The sequence below is a fragment of the Dermatophagoides farinae genome, chromosome 9 (genome assembly GCF_024713945.1).
Source record: "Dermatophagoides farinae isolate YC_2012a chromosome 9, ASM2471394v1, whole genome shotgun sequence".
Lineage (NCBI taxonomy): Eukaryota > Metazoa > Arthropoda > Arachnida > Sarcoptiformes > Pyroglyphidae > Dermatophagoides > Dermatophagoides farinae.
The window spans coordinates 2,796,987-2,817,530 of record NC_134685.1 but is presented as its reverse complement, the minus strand read 5'-3'; the positions used below and the strand labels follow the sequence as shown (position 1 = coordinate 2,817,530).

Sequence of the window (20,544 nt, the reverse complement as noted above, 5' to 3'; positions counted from 1 at the left end):
TTGGATGTTATATCGTTTTGTTTTCCATTATTTCTAATAATAATGTGAAAAAATTAAGATTTGCATGATAATCAACAAGTGATCAGGCGTATCTTTTTTTTTGTTGTTGTTGTTTTCTTAATTTTACGCCCGATCGATGATTGTTGTCGTTATCATTGTCGTTGTTGTTCATTTCGTTTATAATCATTGCTGCCAATTATGAAATCGATTAACGTTTTTTTTTCTCGTTTTGGTGTTGGAAAACAATTTTTTTTCCGGTGGAAAATAATTTATTATATGGTCGAAGTTTTTTTTTTTTTTTTGAAGCCGATGTTGTTCAATTATCAACGACATAATCATCACTGTTCAATGTGTCAATTGTAAAATAGAAACAAATGACAAACACCAATTCCAATGCCTTCTGCTGCTGCTGTTGTTGCTTGTCATTCATCATATTTGATTGGAACGAGGACAAATATCACTGATGATTGTAAACAACCTGCAAAACAAAAAGAGAAAAAAAATCACTTCAATCCTGTAAAGATTCATCGAGATTCAATCATCAATATATTTATAGTGGTTTAGATCATCAAAAAATTGTCGCATTTACTGGATTGATCCAAAAAAAAAAATCGAATACACGTTTTTCATTCATCACCACAATTTCAAATGGCCAATCTATTGAATTCATCATTTTCGAACATGAGACAGAGTCGAATTTCAAAAAAAAGAGTTATGGCTCAATGGGCATAAATTTTTTTTTTGTTTTGTTTGTTTGTCACAATTCATTTCTTATCGTTTTCTTCCACATGACAGTTATCTATTGGGCAATATCATTTCGTTGTTTTTTTTTGTTTTTTTCGTCTTCTTTTTTTCTGGTTTCCAATGAACGATGATTCAATCAAGCATGAAAGAAACGAATGCCATGCGTTCGTAATTTTTTTTTTTTTTTTTGGCTACGTTATCCCCCGCAAAAAAAAGAGAACGAGAAAATGATACGACAAAAGTTTTTTTTTCTCGTTTTTTCCATTCTTGTCATCATCATCATCATCATAAAAAATCCCTAGACACACACACAGACAACTATTCTTCCTTTTTTTTCCACATCTAAAAACCTGATACAATAATTTACCTGAACAATCCGAATGTTGGAATCATTAATATGGCCATATGAATGGCTAATGTCCAAAAGTGGTATGTTGTTTGTTGGAATTTGTTTCTCGTATCTTCGTGATTTTGTTTGTTTTTTTTTGTCAATATATAGATCCTCGAACATCAGATTGGCCATTGATTGGATCACCATTTCCAATATGGTCGATAATATTATGTTATATTTATGTGGTGAAAAGTTTAGGACCACGATTGATGAAAAATCGACCACCAATGCGTATCGAATCGATCATTATTGTCTATAATATACTTATGGTCATAGCATCTGCTGGATTTTTTCATTATGGTGGCCAACTGACTTATATACCACCGGGCGGTAATTTCAGTATCATATGCGAACGTGTTGATTATACGGTTACCGATAAAAATATGCGTCTATTACATCTTTCATGGTGGCTAATGATATTGAAAATGATTGAATTTCTTGATACAATATTTTTTGTTTTACGTAAAAAAAGTCAACAAATATCAGCATTACATGTTACACATCATTCATTAGTACCATGGGGCATTTGGATTGGATTGAAATTTGGTGCCGGTGGCCATAATGCTTTTGTACCGTTGATCAATCTATTTGTACATATGATTATGTATAGTTATTATTGTTTGGCTGCTTTTGGTCCCCGTTTACGACGATATCTTTGGTGGAAACGATATCTAACACAATTACAGATGATACAATTTGCCATTGCCATTATACATTCATGTATACCATTAATTATGGATTGTGGTTTTCAACCATTTTTTGCTTATGCAATGATTGCACATGCCATATTATTTTGGATCATGTTTTATAATTTCTATTGTAAAAGCTATTATTCAACGGCAATCAGTATCAACAATAACAACAACAACAACAACAATAATCAATCTGAAAATATCATTCAACAACATCAGAAACCAGAATAATCAAAAGGAATAAAATTATTGTTTTTTTTTTTTTTTTTGGTTAATTTAATGAAAAAATTTCAATTTTAACTACAATCAAATTCATATGAATATCAAGTGAATATGCATAGAAATTACAAAATTATAATCTGTTTATATTTATATATTATAAGATGATGATGATGATGATATCAATCAATCTAGTTCTGCAATTTCAATTTTAGATTTTATATCTAAATCTTGATCTTGTTTCTGGTCATCATCATCATCATCAGCATCGTCATCAACATCACCATAATCATTAGCATTATTACAATTATCACCAATTGGTTCAAATTCAGAATTATCCAAATTACTACTATCATCGTTGATTAAAATTTCTTCAATTTTTAATGCTGATGATGATTGTTTACTACTATCATTATTTGTGGCCATACATTTATCATTAGATGAATTATTCAAATTACAAGTAGTATTGCCATTGCCATTACCATTACTTAGTGTCGTTGTACAGTTAGATGATAAAACATCATTTCCATTGTTAGATGATTTATCATCATCATCAATATGATTTGTTGTTGTTGTTGTTGTTGTACCATTTGTTGTTGTTCCATATGTTTTCAATGATTGTGGTTTTGTATCTTGTTCATTAGATGAAACAGTAGGAATAATTCGATTCTTCACAAATGGTTTCTCCGAATGTACTGCTTTGATATGTTCACTTAATTTATCACGACGTGAATAACAACGATTACATTTTTGACATATAAATGGTTTCTCACCAGAATGGATAGGTAAATGACGTGTTAATTTATATTTGGTTGTAAATATTTTCGCACATATTTCACATTGAAAAACATCATTATTTGTAACATGTTCATCAAGATGTTTTAAGAATTTATCCATATCATTAAGATTTTCACTACATATTCGACATATCAAACGATTTGTGGATGAATCAACAAAATAAAATAAAGCAAGATTAATTTCTGGCAATGATGATGATGATGATGATGATGATGGTTGATTAGACCCGTGTATTTTGATATTAAATTTTTCCTCAAATGTTGTCAATGATGACATTGTAGGTGATTCGGTTTTTACCTGCAATGGTTTGATGATTAAACTTTTTGATGATTTTTCATATAATTTGATACTATTATCATTGTTGTTATTTTTACTATTATTATTACTACTAGTAGTATCGAGTAATGATTTTGATCCAATTGTTGAATTCATTTTGACAATCGGTTTCAATGGTCCGGTTTGTTGCTGTGATATGGCATTCAACGATAGAGGCAATTTTGGTGAATTTTTATTATTAACCGTTTCTGCAGAATCTATTTTGAGTAATGAATTTTTCATTTTAAATCTTGATCTAGATCGTATCGATTGCATTAATTGATCATTTGGCTGTTGATGGTCAACTTTTGTCTGTGCAGATATTCGAGCTTTTTTATTTTGATTTTTACATTCATCAGTCGAATCGTTAAGTGAAGAAAATTTACGTGGTCTTCCTCGTCGTCCAAAAATCTGAATATTTCAAATGAGAAAAGTTTTTTTGTTTCTTAGCAAACAAAAATGGAAAAACTGGAAAAAAAATACTCACCGAGTATTCTGGATCTGGAGCATTTGTTTTATTATTATTATTAGATAATGCAGCAACAGCAGCAGCGGCAGAAGCAGATTCAGCTTTTGCTTTAGTAGTACATCTTGTTTGATGAATTTTATTGGCAACCGCTTTAGCCAAATCCAATGATGTCGGTTTTGAATCCTTGATTCGATTCGATATATCGGAATTTGTAGAATTCAAAATTGATTGTGTTGGTGATGTGGAACCACTACTACTGTATGCACTATTGGAACAACTATCCGATGTTATTATAGATGGAACAGGTGATCTAGGCTGTGCCAATAAAATTGATTTTAATTGACTTTTCGGCTGCAATGATGATGATTGTTGTTGAGGCAGTAATGATTTACCCGATTGATTATTATTATTATTATTATACATCGATGAAAAAGAAAACGACAGAGGTTTGATTTTTGTTTGAGGCGCTGTTGTTGGTTGAATTGCAGTTTGCATTTCATTTATTTGTGTTTTATTATTTTGTATCAATGTATTTTTACTATTGGTCGATTGTAAACGAGATAATTGCAATTGTAATTGATCATTTTCTTTTGTCTTCAATTCAAGCTGTTTTTTTACCAATAAATATTTTTCATTCATCAATGTATGTATTAAACGTTCATGTGCTAATCGATGTATGATTATCTGATGGATTTTATCATAACGAAAAAAACATTCTAAACGTTTTTCAAATGATTCTAATGGAAACCAATGATCGATGAATATTTGTCTAATTTGTGGTAATGAATCACGTAAATGATTGAATACATTCAATATCATCATTGTAAACATTTCCAATGGCGTTGATGATGATTGTTCCATTATATCGATTGATTCTGATCATCAAAAAGGAAAAGTTATTATTAGTGGTTATATAAATAGAAAAAAAAACATTACCAATGATTTCATCACAAGTGTAGAATAGATAAAGCCAACAACGAAAATAATTATTCAATTGACGAATTTTCTTTGAATCCAATTCTTCGATAAATTTTAATCTTTTAGATGATTTATCCATACGTAAACTGAGTGGTAATCGTCCTAACAATGGCCATATTTCTTGTGGACGAAAATAATCATTGAATAATTGTATCAAACATGTAAGACGTGCTAGAACATTTTGAGCTGAATCATTCAACAATGATGATGATGATGATGATGATAATTTTGATTTTGATGATTTTTTATGATGGTTCGTGGATAAGTTAAATGAATTCAATGGATTCAAATCCGGTATAATCATGTTTAATAATGATAATAATTTACGTTTATGTTCTTTACTAAATTCAACCGGTTCATAGTCATTTGGATCAAAATCGGATGGATATTCGAAATCATCCACCATCATTTCATCATCATCATCATCATCCGATTCCATTTCATTCGTTTGTTTCTTAGAATTGAATGAATAATTTTGTAATAATTGTGATTGATGATCCAGTTCCAATTGGCCAATAACACCATCACCATCATCATCATCATTATTAATATCGTTCATGGATGATTCGGCAACATTATTGATAACGGCACCAACCATATCGGCAACTGCCGTTGATACTGTAGTTGATGGCGATACAATCGTTAAATGATTGACATTTGTTTTTATTTCGGTCATTATTTCGGGTCAAAATTTGGTTTGCACAATTTCGATAGAAGAAAAAAAACAGGCTATAAATTAACAAACAAACAAACAAAACAAAAAAAGAAAGAATGATGATTAGAAATAATCGTCAAAGCTTTAAAAATAAAAACTGCGTAATAATGATCATCATCATGATTTAATTTGTGTTTTATATGACCAAAAAAAAAAACATATCCATATTGTGCATTGATTATTACGCTATTAACTCATGACTTTGCTTACATTGGATAATTGTTGTTTTTGCGACATAAAACATATATATAGGATGCACATGGATCGAAACAATCGATAACGAAATTCAAAACAGCAACAGAATTTATATTCTCGATAATTGATCAAAAATACCAAAAAAAAAAGTTTCAAACAAATTTTCAATTATTCTATCGACCAAACAAATAACACACATTCGAAATCGAAAAGCCCCCTGTTTTTTTTTCAATGTAAAAGCGCTATATAAACTCATCACTAAACACACACACAAGTGGCGACATCACACTAAACATAAATATAAAAAAATAAAGACATGGACAACGCCGACCGATAATAATCATTTTTTTTTTTTTTTTGGTGGTGGTGGTGGGTATCCATTATCAATACGTACCGTAAAGAATTGTTTAGAATTATTTTTTGGACAAAAAAAAATTCATCAATAAAATTCCAATCTATTCAATTGGCTGCTGTCGTTGTTATGATTGTTGTTGTTGTTGGTCGATCAATCGATATACATTTGGTCAAACACGCATTCTAAAAAAAAAGGAGAAAGTGAATCCAAATTCTCTCTCTCTTTCTCTCAATATTTGAGATTTTGTTCACAAAAATATAGAAATTTTTTTATTTTATTTTTTTTTTTTTTTTTTTATTTACAATGTGTATTCCATTCATAAATGATGTTATATTAGATTTTTTTTTTCATTGTTTTTGTTTCTAATTTTCAAAAGTAGTAGCATTCGTTTATGAAATAAATAGCTAATATATACGATGGAGTAGTGGTGGTGGTGGATGATGGTTATTTTTTTCGATGTTTTTTTTCTGTGATGATATTTTAACCATTAGAATAGAATTTCACCACCACCATCATCATCATCATCATTGTAATTTGTATCCAATGAATTCTGGACGATCATGGAAAACATTAGGTTGGTTTACATTGGGCAGCCTTTCTACGTATGGATTTCTGAATCAATATCCTGATTATCTTACAATTTTGAAACGTAAAAATGTTAATGTTGATGATGACACATTTACCGGTACTGATGAACGATCAAAAAAAGTTCTAATTACCACGGAAAATAATCAGATGGTCGAAACACGATCATTTGAACAGGCAATCAATAAAAGTCGACAACGATTATTACAATGGAAAATCGAACAAACCATACCGGGTTTTGTAATTGGTGTTAGTGTACGGGGGAAAAATGTTTGGATCGAAGGTCAAGGTTTAGCCGATATTGAAAACAATATTCCATGTCATTCGAATACCGTTATGCGTATAGCATCGATATCGAAATCAATAACAGCCACAATGTTGGCAAAAATGGTTGAAGATAATAAAATTAATCTTGATCATTCGATTTATGATTATTTGGTGGATGGCCAATTTCCAAAGAAAACATGGGAAAATCAACCAGTCGATATAACATTACGGCAATTGGCATCACATCTTGGTGGTATACGTCATTATAAAGAAGAAGAAGAAAAAGAAAACAAGAATGGAGAGAAACGAAAATCAAACGAATTCGAATGTAAAGAATATTATTTAAAAGAACATTTTTCAAATGTAACCGAAAGTCTTTCATTATTCAAAGATGATTCATTAGGTAAAATTTTGAATTTTGGTTTTTCCTTTTTTTGTTTCAATGAGATTTCTTTTTTTTTTTTTTTGTTTGCCAGTGGCCAAACCGGGAACAAAATTTCATTATTCAACATTTGGTTATACATTGATTGCAGCCATTATGGAAACAAAAATGGAATCCAAAAATTTTGCTAAAGATTTAATGAAATTCATACACAATGAACTTGGGTTACGTCATACAAGATTAGATCAAAATGATGTTATCATTTATGATCGTTCACGTTATTATTATCGTGATAAAAATAGTGGTAAAATTCTTAATGTACCATATGTAGATAATAGTTATAAATGGGCTGGTGGTGGTCTTTTGTCCAATATACCGGATCTATTACAATATGGAAATCTAATGCTTTATAGTTATCATGGTGTTGATCATAATGGACGTATTGGTTATCTACATAAATCTACTGTAGAAGAAATGTGGAAACCAATGGATAATTCATCATCAAAATGGTCAGTAGATAAATCTAAAGGTTATGGTATTGGATTTTCTGTCATACAAAATGGTCAAAATCAAAATCGTCATGCATTTGCATCTGAACCATTATTCGATAATGTTGCTATGCATAGTGGTGGTGCTATCGGTGCATCATCAATTCTTGTTATTGAACCAGATAATGAAATTGTTGTTGCCATAATTGCCAATCTACAGGAAGCTAATGAAATTTCAAAAATGGGCATGGAAATTGGAAAAATATTTTCCACTGCATGATAATTTCAAAAAAATTTTTTTCCATTGAATTGGATTATATTATTAAAAAGACGTTTTGCAATTTTTTTTTATAATAATAAAAATTTCCGGTGAAAGAATTTTTTCGATATTTTTTTCCTGTGTGCAATTACAGCGCATGGAATTTTTTTTATCGATTTGCGCATACAATACATACATGAACATATTCAACGAATGATTCCAATATTGGCAATTCTCTGCAGTGATGGAAAAAAAACAACAGATTCCATTCGTTTCCAAGACTTACTGGTGTATGGATCAAATGATTTTTTGTTTCTCTTTTACATCTCTATAAAGATTTAATATATTCAGCAATAAATTCTTGAGACATTTTACATCTGTGGCCACAATTCCTTGTGGTTTCCTTGTTTTTGTAATGCTGTGTGTTTTTTTTTTATTCTGTATGTATTAGATTGGCATGTTTCTGAAATTTTCATGAATATAGATTGTTTAATTAACTGGTGAAAATTGGAACCAAAAAAAACTACTAACCGAACAAATAAAAAAAAATGTTGCCTATAATGACATTTGAACCTATTCAAATTAATCTTCGAAATTGTCATCAATGTTCATCGTCATCATCATCATCGAAAACGGTGGCCAATGATAATCAATCAAAAACATTGACATTATATCCAATTACAGGTAATGGATGTTCAAGTGTTATTAATAACGATTTATTGTGGTTCATTTTTTTTCAGTGGAATTCAACCGTTTATTTCGTCGACAAAAACAAATTTTGAAAAATGAAAATGAAATGATGATGATGTCTACAACATCAACATTCGAATGTAAAACAAATGTTCGACCGCCGAATTCGAATAGCCTATGGGTAGATAATCAATTGGATGCATCCACCACTAGCGACATACTGCAGGATGTAAGTTTATTTCGGAAATTTGAATTTTTCTTTTTTTTCCTGAGAATGGCAAAAGGACAAAAAAAAAATCCGTTTTTTTTCATGTCAGCCACCATTTTCCAGTTTTTTTCCATTCTTAAATTCTAAAAATATGTGAAGTGGCCATAAATCACACGTATCATATCATATTTCAAATATATTTGACAATGTTCATTTGTATCATATTCTGGTTTACATTTGAAAATCTGTATCGTCGTTGTTGTTGTTGTTGCAGTCGGTAATGGAATTTGGAATTTTCAGATTTTCTGGTTTTTTTCCTCTCTCTTTCTCTCTCTCTCTCTCTCTTGCTATTCAGAATTAGAACATGGAATATGCAAATGATGATGATGATTATTACAACATTTCATGAATTGGAATAAATCTTTTTTTGTTTTGTTTCTCACACAATATGGTGAATAACAACAACAACAACAACAACAAAATCCAGAACCAAAAACCAGCATACACATAGGAAATGTAGCAATATTTCATCTTGTTTTTTTTTGTTGGCAATGTTAATATATACCTGAAACAAAAAACCAAATGATGTGGTGTTTAGATATAATTTAAATAAATTATATCGCCATTTGTTTTCCATTTGGAACAACAACCAAGGTATCACATAAATCGTTGTTGTTGTTGTGTATTATGTTGAGGCCATTATGTTACATTACATAATAAGACGGCTATTTTGACCTTCATTCGATGTCTTCATCATCATCATTGTCGTATCAAGAATCCAAAATAATTGATTTGCCTTTTCATTTATTTGATTGTTCAGATTGTTTGTTTGTTTGCTAGTGTAAAAAAATAATCGCCGAAAAAAAACAACATCTGCCTAATAAATTCTGAATAGCGACAGATTTGGCGGAAAAAAAATCTTTACTCTATAGGGATTTATTCCGAATGAAAGAATTTTTTTCCCATCTTCTTTTTTAGTTCTGTGTACGATTCTGTACGGATTTTTTCAATTTCATTTCCAACATATTTTATGAAAGAAGAAAAAAATGTTCTTTACACTGTCAAAATCATTCCAATCGATATTTGATATGTGTGTGTGTGTGTGCATGTGTTCGTGCCTCGATTCTTGTAAGAATTTCACATTCTTTTGAAATACAAAACTTAATAGTCTTCTACTATGAAGTGAAGATTTATTCTTCAAACTGTTCAACTTCAATTAATCGAATTACAGCAGTGGCAGCCAATTGAAAGAGAAAGAGAGAGAGATAGATGAAATAAATGGTTCGTGTGAGAAAAAAAATTGTGTATTCACACGAATATCAAATGGTCAAATGAAAAGAATTTTCATCGCCATTTATTGAAGCACATAAAAAAAACGAAGGACAATTGGATTCCATTTTAATCTGGAGTCTTTTTTTGACCTTGTCCTTTTGTTGTTGTTGTTGTTGCTGCTGCTGTTATCATTATCAATTCAACCATGAAACCACCAAGCAGACTAGAATGAAACCAAAAAAATAAAAAAAATTCATTAATTTTTTTCCGGAATATGGTATGATAATAAAGAGATTAGATCATGTTTCATGGTGTGTGTAACAAATCACCAGGCTAGTTTAGTATTAATCAGTGTTAAGCTTACCAAATGCCAAAGTGTGGGTTGGATGAAAATGAGAATAAAAAAAAACTTTTTTTTTTGATCATCATTCTCATTCCAAAGTTTCATTATGTCTCTCTCTTTTTTTTGCAATTTGATCATGTTGTTGTTATGGTGGTGATGGATTGACTGTGTCTAGTAATTTTCTTTAATGATACGATAATGATGTCGATGGTAATGATAACCGCCTCCCCCTCCCCCCACAGTATTCAGTATAGTCGTCGATGATTCAGTCCGATTCAAATAATGATGGTCGATTACCAATGACAATAAACAAGACACAATCCACACATAGTGGGAGTTTATTATACGTTTCTAGAATGGCCAATATATATAGATCTATTATTGATGGGCTTGAAAATTGGAATTGTCCATCTATTTTTTTTGGTACAAAAAAAAAATTATTCACATATGATGACTGTTTTTTAAATTCCAAATGACTTACTCTGTTTTTTTCTGTTTTTTTTTGTTTGTGTGGTGTGTGCTTTGAATTTCAGTGCAATGATGTAAATGGTTTACTTTATTCAACCATTATACATTATATGACTACCACAATGTTTGCCAAAAACAATGACAATGACAACGAAAATGTTGATGACAATGAGATGAAACGAAATTCTGAAACTGATTTATGTCGATTAAATCGAATATTATGTATGCCAGGCACACGTACATTATTATTGATGGCCAATAAACAAGACGTGCTTGATGATCATCATCATCATCATCATCGACAACAACAACAACATTGTAATGACAATTCTTTTGATGATGGTGATAATGGTAACAAAGGAGAAGATATTTCTGATGATCAAGAAATGTTTGATGATTTGACCATTGCTACTGTTACTGCTGTTGATACATTTAATGAATTGAAAAGTTCATCATCACAATCACCATCACAATCACCATCATCATCATCATCATTATCAACATCAATGACAATACCAATGATGAATCGTTTGATGAAAATTAATTCTATTTTTAGCTACAATAATAATCATCAACAACATTCAATCATCAACATAGGAAATAATGATAATAATGATAATGATGATGATGATTACAACAATTCATCATCAACACAATCATCGAATAGTGTAATAATGTCAAACAAAACTACCGCCAGATGTCGCCAATCGAAAAGAAAATCAAATAATTTTTTAACAAATTTCGAACATTATCTTAATCATTGTTTTGAATGTAGAAAAAAATTTTTTGATTGTACTCGACATGGAACAATAATGAATGATAATGATGATAATGGTGATGATTATTATAAATCATTGATTGGCATTGAACAACAGATTTATGGTGCCATTACATTCTATAAATCATATCGTTTGGAAAGTTTGAAAATTCTTGAAATTGCTTTGATTGCCGTAAAATGTGGCCATGAACGTTCTGGTATTGGAACACAATTGATCAAGGTAATACCAAAATGGAATGATCATTATTTAATTGATGATTTCTTTGTTTTTTTTCTTCAGTGTCTGAAAGATAATTGCCAGATTGGACCATATGATTCAATGCATGTAAAGATTGCCGGCAATAATCATCGATTACGACAATTTTTTCTTAAAAATGAATTCACTGATGATATCATTTTAAATGCTGGTTTTGATCAATTGATTATACGACCAGATGAAAGTGATGATGACCACGATGATGATGATGATAATGAGCTCGATAAACAAATACAAGATGATGATGATGATGATTGTAATTCGATACGAACAACGAAAACAACAAAGTCAAGTCTTCAACATTCAATTTCATATTATGAACAGATGAATCATTATTGTAGTGGAAAAAAACGTAAACGTGAAAAAAATTCAAACAACAGCAACAATGAAACAATAATGATATCGATGTGTTATTTACCACCATTCAGTGTGGGTACATTATCTGAATCCATAACTAATCATCGAACATTAGAACGAATGGATGGTCATTTTGTTGACGATATGATCGATCAGGCACAGATGGTTTGGCGCCGTAATCTACTTGCTTCTTATCGTACACAATGGTCATGTGTAGGACGATTACGTTCGGAAATTGGTCGTTTACGACAACAATTGACCAAACGTGATACAATCATTGATCAATTACGAAGAGAAAATTTTCATCTTCGTAATACATTAGTTCATAAAAGTAAGTTTTCAATGAAATTCATATTATGTGAATTATTTGTAATTGAAATGAATTATTATGTTTACTTTTCATAGATAGAACAACATCAACATCGAATAATCATCATCAATTACAGAAACAATTGTTAATGTATCGAAATTTTCAATTCGATAAATTGAATTTTTAAAACAACAATCACCATATACAATGTTAAAACAAAGCTAACGCAATAGATGGCATAGTTGTTTACGTTTTTGTTTTGAAATTCGAAAATGTTTTCACCATTTCGATCAACGTGTTTGGCAAAAATTCAAACAGATAATGGTCGCTGTTCACGATTTGAATATGCTGTTGCCAATTGTCAAGGTTGGCGACGAACACAAGAAGATGCTCATCTAGCTATTGCTGATCTTGAACGAAATACATCCATATTTGCCGTTTTTGATGGACATAATGGACCTGAAATTGCTAAATTTGTTGCAGAATATCTGCCAAAACATTTGTTAAGGAATCGAAATTATCGCCATGGTAATATTGAACGTGGTATACAGGAATCATTCATGGCATTAGACGAACTATTGATCACTAAAGAGGCGAATGAATTATTAGTAGGACAATATCGTGATCGACGACCAATGATACCACATCTTGGTATGGATGAACCATTGGGTTATTTTGTTGGTTGTACTGCCGTCGTATTGTTGGTTAAAAATGACATCTATTATTGTGCTAATATTGGTGATTCAAGATGTTTGGTTGGAAGACCAAACGGTGGTCGTCTAACAGCTCATCAACTATCATTTGATCATAAACCAACAGTACAGGAAGAACGAACACGTGTAGAACATGCTGGTGGTACTATTATCAATGGTCGAATTAATGGTGGTATCGATATATCCAGAGCATTTGGTGATCATAATTATAAACTAAATAAACGATTGAATAGAAAACAACAGATGATTATTGCATGGCCACATACGGCTGTTGAAAAAATCAATGCTGATGATCGTTTTATTGTATTAATATGTGATGGAATATGGAATGCTATTAGCAATCAAGATTTAATTGAATATATTGATAAATGTATGAATGAAGAAATGCCATTAACTCGTATTTGTGAATCAGTTATACAGCGGATATTACCGGTAAATTCAATGCCTAAACAAGGTATTGCCGGTAAAGATAATATGACCATAATGATTATAAAGAAATTACCATTAAATTTTGTAACATTAGAATCTATGCAGCAACAATCATCGTTATCAAATCTTTCATCAAGTAGTCGTCGTGGTGGTGGCGTACCATCAACTTCATCATCATATAATTCACCGACTTCGAAAATAATTTTCAGCCAGGATATGGTTCGTCGTCTTTGATTTTTTTGGAAGAAAAAAAGAAACAACCACCACCTACAATCAATACACTCTCAAAGACAACAATTAATATGTGTAATCCATTTATTCATCAACAACAACAACAACAACAACAACAACAGAAAAAAACACATACAAACATCATTTGAAAAAAAAATTTCCAAGTAAACGTCATCATAATTTGAATATGAATCATCATCATTGAATCGGAAACATGTAAATTTTTTTTCTCATTGAATCCATTATCGCGCGGTTATTCATCAAAACAACAGCTCATAATAACACATCATTTTTAGAAATTCTTGTTTCCGAATGAACACCATCAACAACAACAACAACAACAGCGAATACATGTTTTTTCAAAATTAATGGCTTTTTGAATAGATCGATTATTATTCATCAATAAAAATAAAATAAAATAAAATAAAAACCAAACCGAACACTTATTTTGATGTATTGATCAGTTATTTGTATAGAAATGTGACATCAAAAATAAATAAAAAAAATTTTTCTTCGAGAATTCCTATACGGAATTAAATTCTCTACTGAAGAATGGCAACATAATTTTTCTCGGAATTTGAAACACATCTTTCTTTCGAAATAATATCTCTGTAATGATGATGATCATGATTTATAATTCGGTGATTTTCGAATTGTATTTTTTGGCTTTATTTGGATCAATTGATTTTTTTTTGTTCATCATAATTTTCATTCATTCAATGTTTACTCAACAAGTTTATTTGTACTTTTTCTTTCTTATTCAAAAAAAAAAAAATTGATGATGATGATCGATTCGTCATATATGGACATGCTCTAATTCTTTTTAATGTTTTCATTTATTCATTTTTTTTGTTTGTTTATTTATCGAGTAAAAAACAAAAAAACGATCATTATCGTCATCATCATCATCATTATATAATAATGTAAATTATGATTATTGTTTTGTTCTATAGAATTGATTTCTTTCATTCCATCCGTTTCCATATATTGTGATCATCAATAATCGATTATTGAAATTAGTTCATGGATCAACAAGGGAAACAGAAAAAAAAATTTGAATTCGAATCCAAATCATATTTTGAGCTGAAAATGTACTTGGATATATTGATTATTTAAATGGCTTCTCTTTCTACTTGCAAAATATTCATTCATTAATTCATCAAACAAAAAAAAAATATTGGAGAATAAATAGCCAAGATAATTTATCGATATATGGAAATAAAATAAAATGTTATATATTCATCATTTCAATTGATAATGGTCAATGATTGATGATCGATTCTTATCAAGAATTGTCCATTATAATATTCAATGATGACGATGACGATGATGACCATATTTATAATGAATTTTAAGTGATTACTTTCAAGTGGGCAACAAATTTGCATTTATGCATACACATTTATATCAACATATCATCATCATCATCATCATTATCAAATGGCAAACCGACAGACACAAACAAACGAAAAAAAAAAAAACAAATAAGAACAGAAAAACAAACTCGATATCCGGTTTGTTATTTGTTGTTGTTTGTTTGTTGAAACAAACTGTCCAAATCCAAAATGGTGGTGGTGGTGGTGGTGGTGGTGATGAAAAAAAAACCAGCAGGTATGTTTATCAAGAATTCATGTATATTAATATAATACGTAAATGTCCATTATATAGCGTCAATATGGTATATGAATGATGGATAAGAAGAAAAGGTGATCATTTATCAACGAAAAAAAAAAATTATGACATGACAACCAAATGGTTCGATGGAAGCTGCGTGCATTTTTTTTTTTTTTTTTTTTTGTCATTGTCGTCGTATCCGATAAAATTTTCGAGTATAAAAACTAGAAAGTTAAAATGGATCAAGATCTTTTCAATAAAAAAATGATCTTTGAATTTGAAAAACTGACCATATAAATGATATAAACTGAAAATTATGATGATGATGAATCAACGTTCCAAAAGAATTTCAACAACCATTCAACGTATTTGTACGGTACGATTACATCTGTCAAATGTAATGGTCATTTTGGCATTATTAACATTGCCAATGTTAATGGTAACCGTTGTCAATGGTCAAGATTTACACAATCAATTGAATCAAAGTAAATTTATTTTTTTAATTTCAATTTCAATTTATTTAATTTGATCATTCATTAATTTTGATTTTTCTTTTCTAAAAAAAAAAATTAGGGAAAAAATGTACCCAATATGGACATTCTTGTCTAGGTGGTCATGGTAAACGGAGCGCTGTATCATCATCATCATCATCATCATCACAATTATTTTCACAACAACCATCGTCATTATTATCATCATCAGAAAATAATTTTCCATTGATACAACAATTACAGCAACAAAACCATTTGAAACCATTATCGATACCTTTATATATTTATCGTAATAATTTTAATCATCAACAACAACAACAAGAATCACCACCAGCAACAACAACAACAAAATCTATGACAAATAACGGTAATGATGATGGTGATGGCCGATCTCAAACAGCATCATTAGCACGATTAGCTTTTCTGGAACATTTGTTGAATATGGACAACAACAACAATAATAATAATAATAATGAATTTGATCAACAGCAAACAAATGAACAATTATCATCATTATTGATTGGTTCATCAATATTGGAACGATTACGTGCACAACAACAACGACAACATCAACAACAACAACGATTATGGAATGGATTGGCAATAAGAAATTCGGTGTAATATTGTAATCAAATTTTCGATAATCAAAATTGAAAAAAAACGACAACAACAAAGATCAAACAATCTGAATATTCTGAAGAATTCAATGTCAATCAATATGGACGAACAAAATATCGAAATTCTTTCTTCATCTTTTTACCACCACCATTACATCCCATCCTAACACAATCTTTCTTTTTTGTTGTTTCGAATTGTGCATGGCTTGTGTGTGTGTGTGCTTGCGATGAAAAATCTCGATAATCATCATCATTATTATCATTTCCTATTCACAATTTCCTTATCTCATTTATTACCTACATTTATAAAACATCAACAACAACAACAACAATGACAACAACAAAAAAAAACACAAAATTTGATCATTTTTATCCTTATTAATTGATTGATAAATCATTGATTAGATTGAGAAAAACATATCCACATACAGAAAAACATTAATATTACAATTGATTGATTGATAATGATAAATAAAAATATTTCATTTGAAAAATTCATCGTTTGATTAACAGGGTTTTTTTTGAATATTCGGTGTTATTCACAAAGGATGTATATCTGATGATGATAGTTGTTGATTCTGATGATGTATCATGATCTGATCGTTTGATTGTTGTAATTGATTCCATGGTATTGAAGATGATGATAATGATAAATGATTATCATTCATTTTATTCACTAATGCCATCGATGATTCATATAGAAATTGAAATACATAATAACGTATCGCTAATAATGGTGGTAATTCAGGATTTTGTACAATAAAATTAACATAACCATCATATGTTTTATCCGGATCACATGGTTTACCCAAACGTGCAACAGTAAATCTTGATGAACATCTATAAAGATTCCAACGACGTACATAATGGCTACGAAATCGTCTTATTTCACAAAGATGAAATTTTATACGAATCTGTTGATTGGCTAAAAAAATTACTGTACGTAGAAAATCACGTTGTTCCATTTCATCGAAATCATATTTTGGTGGATGTGGTTTTGGATGCGGTTTTGGATGTGGTAGTGGATGATCATCATCTTCATCATCACGATCATCATCGCCATTACGACCAAGTAATTCAGAATCATTTGAATCATTCGAAAATGGATATGGATTACGCCAAACAATTACGAATCCTTGTTGTGAATGATTCATCGGATTGGAAATCATATCAGATGGGATACCACCACCACCATCACCACCACCACCACCACTATAATCAAATGTCGATACATTCGTTGTCATTGTTGTTGGTAAGTGCATACTATTAAGAATTTCTTGTAATTCATCATCAGTAAATGATGGTTGTATACCATCACCTGTACTAGTGGACATATTCCAAAGATAATTTTCTGGATCTTCTTCTTCTTCTAGTCCCATATCATCATAATCATTATCGCTGTTTCTTGTCGCTGTTGTCGAGGTTGTCAATTTACCTGTAGGTAATCCATAAACGAATCGTTGTTGTTGTTGTTGTCGATCAACGATTCTGGTTGCAATACACAGAAAAATCACGATAAAAAATTTCATTTTTTTTAAAAAAAGTTTTTCAAATGAGTAGAAGAAAAAAAAAAGAAAACACAAAACACAAATAATACATGAAAACAATGAATTCAATGTGGATGTGAATAAATGAATTGTTTTGATCGATCAAAGTTAGCTTTTAAAAGGGACAATTGAAAAAATTTTTCCTTCAAAATTCATTTTGTTTTTTTTTGTTGTTCATTGAATTCGAATCATTGATGATGATCAGGTGCAGAATGTGTGTGTGTGTGTATGTGTTCGAAATCGAACGTTTTTTGTTTTCTTTTGATATTGATTTCGGTGTTTTGTTTTTTTTTTTTTTTTTTTTTTTTTTTTTGATGGACTGATGATCTCAATGTAGAAAAAAAAACGTTTCAAATTCATAGAATTATCAAGGAAAAAATTGAGGACAAATGTCTGGCTCTCGCTATCATCGTTGATCATCATCATAATCAACAAATGATCCATCATTTCGGATAACAGAAATGTTTTTTTTTGTCCGAAATTTTTTTTTTCAAAAACGCCGATTCATTCAAGGCTTTTTTAATACAAGCAGACACACAAATGCTGCAGCAACATTCGATCATATATCACATATATATCCATACAGATGATGATGATAATCTAGATAATCTAATCCAACAACGGTGAACATCAAAAAAAAAAAACAAGGACAACCTAGAAACACATCATCAACAACAAAAGAGAATCGAAATGAAAACAAAAACAAAAACAAAAACAAACTTGACATAACAAGTTTTCACCGGTTATTATTTTTTTCTCTCGCTAAGTTAGTGACCGGAATAATTTTCGTTTTTCAAAAATTAGATATAAAAATTTATTATATGATGATGATGAATAAAATGATTAATTTCAATTAATAATTAGTCGATGAATAAAATGATCAAGAGATGTGTGAGTAATTTTTCGATTAAATTAGACAGAATAATTTTCGTAAAAATAATGCCAATGTTAATGATGATTTTGTTTTTTGTTTCAGATTCGATTTCTGTACACCACCACCACTAGCACCACCACCACCACCGTCATCGTCATCACCATTATTGTTCATCAATTGTCCATTGAATGGATCATAATCAGCGTCATCATATAATTTTGTCGATGAAATGGATAGATCATTTGAAACAATAAGCCATGATGTTGTTTGTTGCTGTTTTGATTCCATAATTATTGAATCATGATGATCATACGAGATATAGTCAGATCGATGATGATTGGAAATGTTGTTATTATTTTTCATTTGTTCACGTTGCTGTTTACGACAATATGAATCGATAATTTGTTTGGTTATATCTTCAAATAGCTGTTCAGTACCTTCCATTGTTAATGCCGATGTACAATACAAACGAATATTTGGCTGTATGGTTTTTGAATATTTTTCAATACTTTTCAAATTATTAATATCATCGATATTTGAATCCAATTTATTGCCAACAATCATTATTTTAACATCATCATCATCATCATCATCCACATTATCAGATCGATAATAATGGTGATGATGATGAAAATCATTGATCCATTGTAAACAATCATGAAAAAATGATTGTTCCATATTGGTTAGATCGAATACAGCAATCACAAGATTAACATCACGATAATAAAATTGTCCATTCGAAAGGCCAGTATTTTTGCCGCCAGCCGTATCCCATAATTCAACATTGATCAGATGGTCATTTTCATAATTTCTACATGAAATGAATGGAAAACTTGTCATAATGAAAAAAAAATGAAATGAAATGACCATTACTTACAAATCTAATGTCATCAAATTAAAACCAACTGTTGGTTTCATACGTTGATTGAATGGACGGCCAAGAAATCTGCCAACCAAACTGGATTTACCGGAACCTTTTGAACCGATCAATAGGATTTTATAATCACATTTCATCAATTCATTTGGATTCATCATCATCATTTGTTTCATTTCAATTATTTCTCGATGTTTTCCTTTCGTTTGTTGTCGTTGTTGTTTAATTCGATTCTTCGTGTTTGCCTTCGAATGAAATGATGATAATATCATTGATGATGATGAATGCTTTGATGAAAATGTTAATAACAACCAACAACAACACCAACAACGATCATCGTCATGATCATGATCATCATCATTTGTATGGTTCATGGTTTTTTTTAAATTATATTCAAATTGAACTTGACAAAATTGAAAAAATTTTTCACTGTCAAACACAATTGAAAAACTGGTCTGAAAATTTTTTAATGCTTAAAATCGATTGATTTGATTCGATTGAAAAAAATGATGATGATGATGAGACTCTTAATAATTTGTGAATTTTTTTTTTAGTTTTGTTTTCTCTCTTTCTCTGTCCAAACCAAATCAGCTGATTGATTTTTTATTATTATTCGATTG

General features: G+C 30.1%; 7 protein-coding genes and 1 long non-coding RNA gene across 10 annotated transcripts; 4 read left to right on the top strand and 4 right to left on the bottom strand.

Moving 5' to 3' along the window:
- Nucleotides 1-102: 102 nt before the first annotated feature.
- On the top strand, nt 103-2,058 carry LOC124497939 (very long chain fatty acid elongase AAEL008004). The gene is made up of 2 exons (XM_047061629.2): nt 103-1,173; nt 1,244-2,058. The coding sequence occupies exons 1-2, from the start codon at nt 1,125-1,127 to the stop codon at nt 2,056-2,058; spliced, it is 864 nt and encodes a 287-aa protein (XP_046917585.1). The 5' UTR covers nt 103-1,124.
- Nucleotides 2,059-2,079: 21 nt separating this feature from the next.
- LOC124497936 (uncharacterized) lies at nt 2,080-6,176 on the bottom strand. 2 transcript variants are annotated; one of them, XM_047061625.2, is made up of 4 exons: nt 5,911-6,176; nt 4,565-5,335; nt 3,647-4,503; nt 2,080-3,570 (listed from the first exon to the last, which is right to left on the bottom strand). In XM_047061625.2, the coding sequence occupies exons 2-4, from the start codon at nt 5,280-5,282 to the stop codon at nt 2,233-2,235; spliced, it is 2,913 nt and encodes a 970-aa protein (XP_046917581.2). In that variant the 5' UTR covers nt 5,283-5,335; nt 5,911-6,176; the 3' UTR covers nt 2,080-2,232. The 2 variants fall into 2 exon arrangements, with proteins under 2 accessions (XP_046917581.2, XP_046917580.2); XM_047061624.2 differs by lacking the exon at nt 5,911-6,176 and adding an exon at nt 5,532-5,749.
- A 113-nt stretch (nt 6,177-6,289) lies between these two features.
- On the top strand, nt 6,290-7,971 carry LOC124497373 (serine beta-lactamase-like protein LACTB, mitochondrial). Its single transcript, XM_047061022.2, has 2 exons — nt 6,290-7,126; nt 7,200-7,971. The coding sequence occupies exons 1-2, from the start codon at nt 6,328-6,330 to the stop codon at nt 7,871-7,873; spliced, it is 1,473 nt and encodes a 490-aa protein (XP_046916978.2). The 5' UTR covers nt 6,290-6,327; the 3' UTR covers nt 7,874-7,971.
- Nucleotides 7,972-8,119: 148 nt separating this feature from the next.
- On the top strand, nt 8,120-14,342 carry LOC124498089 (uncharacterized). Of its 2 annotated transcripts, none has more exons than XM_075734193.1 (5): nt 8,120-8,536; nt 8,593-8,771; nt 10,899-11,831; nt 11,892-12,555; nt 12,630-14,342. In XM_075734193.1, exons 1-5 carry the CDS (start codon nt 8,401-8,403, stop codon nt 12,719-12,721), a joined length of 2,004 nt encoding a protein of 667 aa, XP_075590308.1. In that variant the 5' UTR covers nt 8,120-8,400; the 3' UTR covers nt 12,722-14,342. The 2 variants fall into 2 exon arrangements, with proteins under 2 accessions (XP_075590308.1, XP_075590309.1); XM_075734194.1 differs by having other exon boundaries at nt 8,126-8,536; nt 12,634-14,337.
- On the bottom strand, nt 9,538-10,978 carry LOC142597816 (uncharacterized). Its single transcript, XR_012832426.1, has 3 exons — nt 10,847-10,978; nt 10,387-10,776; nt 9,538-10,245 (listed from the first exon to the last, which is right to left on the bottom strand). It is a non-coding gene; the product is annotated as an uncharacterized LOC142597816 (long non-coding RNA).
- Nucleotides 12,807-17,126, top strand: LOC124498086 (putative protein phosphatase 2C 4). The gene is made up of 2 exons (XM_075734195.1): nt 12,807-13,753; nt 16,474-17,126. Exons 1-2 carry the CDS (start codon nt 12,807-12,809, stop codon nt 16,631-16,633), a joined length of 1,107 nt encoding a protein of 368 aa, XP_075590310.1. The 3' UTR covers nt 16,634-17,126.
- A 27-nt stretch (nt 17,127-17,153) lies between these two features.
- On the bottom strand, nt 17,154-18,419 carry LOC142597815 (uncharacterized). The gene has a single exon (XM_075734197.1). It carries the CDS (start codon nt 18,156-18,158, stop codon nt 17,169-17,171), a length of 990 nt encoding a protein of 329 aa, XP_075590312.1. The 5' UTR covers nt 18,159-18,419; the 3' UTR covers nt 17,154-17,168.
- Nucleotides 18,420-18,979: 560 nt separating this feature from the next.
- LOC142597814 (uncharacterized) lies at nt 18,980-20,273 on the bottom strand. The gene is made up of 2 exons (XM_075734196.1): nt 19,928-20,273; nt 18,980-19,861 (listed from the first exon to the last, which is right to left on the bottom strand). Exons 1-2 carry the CDS (start codon nt 20,194-20,196, stop codon nt 19,084-19,086), a joined length of 1,047 nt encoding a protein of 348 aa, XP_075590311.1. The 5' UTR covers nt 20,197-20,273; the 3' UTR covers nt 18,980-19,083.
- Between the last annotated feature and the right edge of the window lie 271 nt (nt 20,274-20,544).

Excerpts from the sequence above, each read along its gene's own strand:
- LOC142597815 (XM_075734197.1), bottom strand. The coding sequence starts at position 18,158 with ATGAAATTTTTTATCGTGATTTTTCTGTGTATTGCAACCAGAATCGTT.
- LOC124498089 (XM_075734193.1), top strand. The coding sequence starts at position 8,401 with ATGTTGCCTATAATGACATTTGAACCTATTCAAATTAATCTTCGAAAT. Across the intron at positions 8,772-10,898 it reads CTAGCGACATACTGCAGGAT|TGCAATGATGTAAATGGTTT; the intron begins GTAAGTTTATTT and ends TTTGAATTTCAG. Across the intron at positions 12,556-12,629 it reads TAATACATTAGTTCATAAAA|ATAGAACAACATCAACATCG; the intron begins GTAAGTTTTCAA and ends TACTTTTCATAG.
- LOC124497373 (XM_047061022.2), top strand. The coding sequence starts at position 6,328 with ATGTTTTTTTTCTGTGATGATATTTTAACCATTAGAATAGAATTTCAC. Across the intron at positions 7,127-7,199 it reads ATTCAAAGATGATTCATTAG|TGGCCAAACCGGGAACAAAA; the intron begins GTAAAATTTTGA and ends TTTGTTTGCCAG.
- LOC124497939 (XM_047061629.2), top strand. The coding sequence starts at position 1,125 with ATGTTGGAATCATTAATATGGCCATATGAATGGCTAATGTCCAAAAGT. Across the intron at positions 1,174-1,243 it reads ATGGCTAATGTCCAAAAGTG|ATCCTCGAACATCAGATTGG; the intron begins GTATGTTGTTTG and ends GTCAATATATAG.
- LOC124497936 (XM_047061625.2), bottom strand. The coding sequence starts at position 5,282 with ATGACCGAAATAAAAACAAATGTCAATCATTTAACGATTGTATCGCCA. Across the intron at positions 4,504-4,564 it reads CACTTGTGATGAAATCATTG|AATCAATCGATATAATGGAA; the intron begins GTAATGTTTTTT and ends TTTGATGATCAG. Across the intron at positions 3,571-3,646 it reads CTCCAGATCCAGAATACTCG|ATTTTTGGACGACGAGGAAG; the intron begins GTGAGTATTTTT and ends TGAAATATTCAG.
- LOC124498086 (XM_075734195.1), top strand. The coding sequence starts at position 12,807 with ATGTTTTCACCATTTCGATCAACGTGTTTGGCAAAAATTCAAACAGAT. Across the intron at positions 13,754-16,473 it reads ATTATAAAGAAATTACCATT|TAATAATAATAATGAATTTG; the intron begins AAATTTTGTAAC and ends CAACAACAATAA.
- LOC142597814 (XM_075734196.1), bottom strand. The coding sequence starts at position 20,196 with ATGATATTATCATCATTTCATTCGAAGGCAAACACGAAGAATCGAATT. Across the intron at positions 19,862-19,927 it reads AATTTGATGACATTAGATTT|AAATTATGAAAATGACCATC; the intron begins GTAAGTAATGGT and ends CATTTCATGTAG.